The 5,984-nt window shown below is 47.7% G+C and overlaps 1 protein-coding gene across 2 annotated transcripts in view; it reads right to left on the bottom strand.

Annotated features, from left to right (window-relative positions):
• LOC121843306 (alpha-2-macroglobulin receptor-associated protein-like) overlaps nt 1-5,612 on the bottom strand; it is a 17,324-nt gene extending 11,712 nt beyond the window's left edge. The window contains exons 1-3 of one of the 2 annotated variants that reach the window (XM_042312902.1): nt 5,337-5,612; nt 4,490-4,634; nt 2,661-2,791 (exon numbers count right to left, since the gene is read on the bottom strand). In XM_042312902.1, coding sequence (XP_042168836.1) covers nt 2,661-2,791; nt 4,490-4,634; nt 5,337-5,498 — 438 coding nt within the window. In that variant the 5' untranslated portion in view covers nt 5,499-5,612. The remainder of the gene's footprint in view (nt 1-2,660; nt 2,792-4,489; nt 4,635-5,336) is intronic. The other variant, XM_042312900.1, reaches the window with a different exon arrangement.
• Nucleotides 5,613-5,984: the final 372 nt, after the last annotated feature.

Genomic DNA, 5,984 nt, shown 5'->3' with positions numbered 1-5,984 from the left:
GTCATCCTGACCAACTGGCCCTCCAAATACACCTCCGCTGTCTTCAACCAGGATCTCAGCGATCACTGCCTCATTGCCTGTATCCGCTAGGGAGCCGCAGTCAAACGACCACCCCTCATCACTGTCAAACGCTCCCTAAAACACTTCTGTGAGCAGGCCTTTCTAATCGACCTGGCCCGGGTATCCTGGAAGGACATTGACCTCATCCCGTCAGTTGAGGATGCCTGGTCATTCTTTAAAAGTAACTTCCTTACCATTTTAGATAAGCATGCTCCGTTCAAAAAATGCAGAACTAAGAACAGATACAGTCCTTGGTTCACCCCAGACCTGACTGCCCTCGACCAGCACAAAAACATCCTGTGGCGGACTGCAATAGCATCGAATAGTCCCCGGGATATGCAACTGTTCAGGGAAGTCCGGAACCAATACACGCAGTCAGTCAGGAAAGCTAAGGCCAGCTTCTTCAGGCAGAAGTTTGCATCCTGTAGCTCCAACTCCAAAAAGTTCTGGGACACTGTGAAGTCCATGGAGAACAAGAGCACCTCCTCCCACCTGCCCACTGCACTGAGGCTAGGTAACACGGTCACCACCGATAAATCCATGATTATCGAAAACTTCAATAAGCATTTCTCAACGGCTGGCCATGCCTTCCGCCTGGCTACTCCAACCTCGGGCCAACAGCTCTGCCCCCCCGGCAGCTCCTCGCCCACGCCTCTCCAGGTTCTCCTTTACCCAAATCCAGATAGCAGATGTTCTGAAAGAGCTGCAAAACCTGGACCCGTACAAATCAGCTGGGCTTGACAATCTGGACCCCCTATTTCTGAAACTTTCCGCCGCCATTGTCGCAACCCCTATTACCAGCCTGTTCAACCTCTCTTTCATATCGTCTTAGATCCCCAAGGATTGGAAAGCTGCCGCAGTCATCCCCCTCTTCAAAGGGGAGACACCCTGGACCCAAACTGTTACAGACCTATATCCATCCTGCCCTGCCTATCTAAGGTCTTCGAAAGCCAAGTCAACAAACAGGTCACTGACCATCTCGAATCCCACCGTACCTTCTCCGCTGTGCAATCTGGTTTCCGAGCCGGTCACGGGTGCACCTCAGCAACACTCAAGGTACTAAACGATATCATAACCGCCATCGATAAAAGACAGTACTGTGCAGCCGTTTTCATCGACCTGGCCAAGGCTTTCGACTCTGTCAATCACCATATTCTTATCGGCAGACTCAGTAGCCTCGGTTTTTCGGATGACTGCCTTGCCTGGTTCACCAATTACTTTGCAGACAGAGTTCTGTGTGTCAAATCGGAGGGCATGCTGTCCGGTCCTCTGGCAGTCTCTATGGGGGTGCCACAGGGTTCAATTCTCGGGCCGACTCTTTTCTCTGTATATATCAATGACGTTGCTCTTGCTGCGGGCGATTCCCTGATCCACCTCTACGCAGACGACACCATTCTATATACTTTCGGCCCTTCATTGGACACTGTGCTATCTAACCTCCAAACAAGCTTCAATGCCATACAACACTCCTTCCGTGGCCTCCAACTGCTCTTAAACGCTAGTAAAACCAAATGCATGCTTTTCAACCGATCGCTGCCTGCACCCGCACGCCCGACTAGCATCACCACCCTGGATGGTTCCGACCTTGAATATGTGGACATCTATAAGTACCTAGGTGTCTGGCTAGACTGCAAACTCTCCTTCCAGACTCATATCAAACATCTCCAATCGAAAATCAAATCAAGAGTCGGCTTTCTATTCCGCAACAAAGCCTCCTTCACTCACGCCGCCAAGCTTACCCTAGTAAAACTGACTATCCTTCCGATCCTCGACTTCGGCGATGTCATCTACAAAATGGCTTCCAACACTCTACTCAGCAAACTGGATGCAGTCTATCACAGTGCCATCCGTTTTGTCACTAAAGCACCTTATACCACCCACCACTGCGACCTGTATGCTCTGGTCGGCTGGCCCTCGTTACATATTCGTCGCCAGACCCACTGGCTCCAGGTCATCTACAAGTCCATGCTAGGTAAAGCTCCGCCTTATCTCAGCTCACTGGTCACGATGGCAACACCCATCCGTAGCACGCGCTCCAGCAGGTGTATCTCACTGATCATCCCTAAAGCCAACACCTCATTTGGCCGCCTTTCGTTCCAGTACTCTGCTGCCTGTGACTGGAACGAATTGCAAAAATCGCTGAAGTTGGAGACTTATCTCCCTCACCAACTTCAAACATCAGCTATCTGAGCAGCTAACCGATCGCTGCTGCTGTACATAGTCTATTGGTAAATAGCCCACCCATTTTCACCTACCTCATCCCCATACTGTTTTTATTTATTTACTTGCTCTTTTGCACACCAATATCTCTACTTGTACATGACCATCTGATCATTTATCACTCCAGTGTTAATCTGCAAAATTGTAATTATTCGCCTACCTCCTCATGCCTTTTGCACACATTGTATATAGACTCCCCCTTTGTTTTCTACTGTGTTATTGACTTGTTAATTGTTTATTCCATGTGTAACTCTGTGTTGTCTGCTCACACTGCTATGCTTTATCTTGGCCAGGTCGCAGTTGCAAATGAGAACTCGTTCTCAACTGGCCTACCTGGTTAAATAAAGGTGAAATAAAAAAATAAAATAAAAAACCCTCACCTTATTCCACAGTTTGTCCAGTCTGGGGTCATCAAACATGTCTCCTTCTCTGATGTCATGGTCCTTCAGGTTGTTAGATTCTAGAGGTCTAGTGTCCTTCTTCCCATCCATCCCATACTTAGCCAGGATCACTGGGGTGGAGGGGAGACACAAAATGGACGCCAGTTAACCATACTATCCAATACTTAGCCAGGATCACTGGGGTGGAGGGGGGACACAAAATGGACACCAGTTAACCATACTATCCCATACTTAGCCAGGATCACTGGGGTGGAGGGGAGACACAAAATGGACGCCAGTTAACCATACTATCCCATACTTAGCCAGGATCACTGGGGTGGAGGGGAGACACAAAATGGATGCCAGTTAACCATACTATCCCATACTTAGCCAGGATCACTGGGGTGGGGGGGAGACACAAAATGGAAGCCAGTTAACCATACTATCCCATACTTAGCCAGGATCACTGGGGTGGAGGGGAGACACAAAATGGATGCCAGTTAACCATACTATCCCATACTTAGCCAGGATCACTGGGGTGGAGGGGAGACACAAAATGGACGACGTTCTACTCATTATCTCATCGGTTAAACATTTGATCTCGATACAGTTTTTTGTTCCCAAAATTACAATCTGTTTTGAACAGAGTGGACTAAGTTTTGTAGACTTCATCCACTGTTAAAGTTTTTTTTTTAAAGTAAAATAGTTGTTTATAAATGAGTTAATTAAGGGTTGGATTTAGTTATTGCACACATGCACTTCAGAGTAGGCGTTCCCTAACACAAATACGTGCTAGAAAGAGCCAATAGGATCTCGCTAGCTCGTGCTTGGCTCTGCCCACTATGATTAATCCCTCCCCCATTGGAAACGACAGGCTGTGGGCCATCTTGGTTAGTTATAAAAACATATTTAATATTTAAGCAATAATGCTTTTAATTAATAATTAATAAATAATAATGCTCGACGGGGTGTGGTAGATGGAGAATATACCACGGCTAAGGGCTGTTCTTAGGCCCAACGCACCCCTTCCCCAAGGCCTTCCCCCCAAGGCCTTCCCCACCCTTCACACCCCACCACATTATAACAAGCCACACCCCTTCCCCAAGGCCCTTCACACCCCCACCACATTATAACAAGCCACACCCCTTCCCCAGGCCTTCACACCCCCCACCACATTATAACAAGCCACACCCCCCAAGGCCTTCCCCCCATGGCATTATAACAAGCCACACCCCTTCCCCAAGCCCTTCACACCCCCACCACATTATAACAAGCCACACCCCTTCCCCAAGGCCTTCACACCCCCACCACATTATAACAAGCCACACCTTCCCCAAGGCCTTCACACCCCCATGGCATTATAACAAGCCACACCCCCCAAGGCCCTCCCCCCCAACATTATAACAAGCCCACCCCTTCCCAAGGCCCCCCCCACCACATTATAACAAGCCACACCCCTTCCCCAAGGCCTTCACACCCCCACCACATTATAACAAGCCACACACCTTCCCCAAGGCCTTCACACCCCCACCACATTATAACATATAACACCGTCCCCTGACCCGAGGTCCTTTCCGATTTTTTAAAAGCAGCTCTGTCTCTCTAGAAAACCAACTGTTTATAAAGCTCTAGTTTAAGTTTAAGTAGTGTTATTTACACCACTCCTTCCTTCTAGTCCTTCTCTCTCGCTCCATCAGTCAGGTAGGTAGTTTAAGTAGTTATTTAAAACCCTTCTAAGTCTCCCCCCCCCCCATCCCTCTCTCTCACCATTGAAGCTGCATTGGTAGATTGATCTCTCCCTCCACCCACCCTCTCCATCCTTCTCTCACCGTTGAAGCCACGTCGTAGCTTGGCCTCTCTCTCTCCATTCTCATCCATCCCTTCTGCCTTAGACTTCTTCCACTGTAGTTCATCTTTCTCCTGGATCTTCAGATCACTGTGGAGCTCTGCCTGACGCACGGGGGGTAACTGCATCTAGAGGTAGGAGAGAGACTGGTGTTAGACTGGAGAAAGACAGAGGGATGGAGGAGGGAAAGACAGAGAGGATGGAGGAGGGAAAGGGAGAGAGGAGGGAGGAGGGAAAGGGAGAGAGGAGGGAAAGACAGAGAGGAGGGAAAGACAGAGAGGAGGGAAAGGGAGGAGGGAAAGACAGAGAGGAGGGAAAGACAGAGAGGAGGGAAAGACAGAGAGGAGGGAAAGACAGAGAGGAGGGAAAGACAGAGAGGAGGGAAAGACAGAGAGGAGGGAAAGACAGAGAGGAGGGAAAGACAGAGAGGAGGGAAAGACAGAGAGGAGGGAAAGACAGAGAGGAGGGATGGGTGGTAAATCAGACTGGAACTAATGAAGTGTATGTGTGTGTCTAGTCTGTCTGTGAGAGAAATCGGTTCCTTAAACCACCCGGGTACAATCAGACCTCAGCCATCTCTGACTCCTTTAACGTTACTTGATTGGCATAGGTAGCTGAATCAGCTAAGGTAACTGTTAGCTAGCTAAATTAACTAAACAAAATGTTGGATAGACCCAAGGAAGTGTAGACAAAAACGTTATCTAACTTTTGGACTCCACTAGGACCCGATAACGAAGACAATTCACTCTCGACTGTCTCAAATATTTAAGTAAAACAGAGCTAAACTATAATAATAATAATAATAATAATAGCATGACTTGACTTCTTACCCTGGTCGCTTTCTCCCACACCTGGTTGAGTTTAGCGATCCTAAATTCCACCGTGCTCTTACCGTCCACGGACGGTTTCTGATCGTTCATTTCTCGAGAATACTTTCCTGCAATCGCCCCGACTGCGAGACACAACACCGCGAATAAACAACCGAACTTCATTTTTACACCGTACCGGAAAATGGATGGAATAAATCTTAAAAATAAAACGCAATTTCAGAGCTACGGTCTTCCTAACTCAGAGTACTTCAAGTCATGTGTTTAGAAGAGGCGGACGCGTTCTGAACTGCATTATGGGATATGTAGTTTTAGTAAAACCCACTACAAACTCGGTTTCCAGTGCTGGGGAAAGGGTTTGTAAAATACAATACCCACAATGCACCCCGGTATCGTCTCCTTAGTAACGGAGGATTGTGGGAGGTTTTTGAGCAAATAGGAATCATCCACGCGTTGGATTGAAAAGGGATTTTAGGGTTTAGCAATTTTACACCACACAGGCAATAATTTAATGTTGGCTAGTTTTCACACACGAAACAGCCTACTCAAGCAGTAATAAGTCACCCATTTTTTGTTAACCATTTAGTTCACTAAACTAGGTATTGATTGGCGCCTACACACACACACACAGATGTCTATGTTAGTGGTGTG

This window comes from Oncorhynchus tshawytscha, unplaced genomic scaffold, assembly GCF_018296145.1.
Source record: "Oncorhynchus tshawytscha isolate Ot180627B unplaced genomic scaffold, Otsh_v2.0 Un_contig_6275_pilon_pilon, whole genome shotgun sequence".
Taxonomy (NCBI): Eukaryota; Metazoa; Chordata; class Actinopteri; order Salmoniformes; family Salmonidae; genus Oncorhynchus; species Oncorhynchus tshawytscha.
The sequence above is the reverse complement of the archived record's forward strand: the minus strand, read 5'-3'. Positions and strand labels throughout refer to the sequence as shown.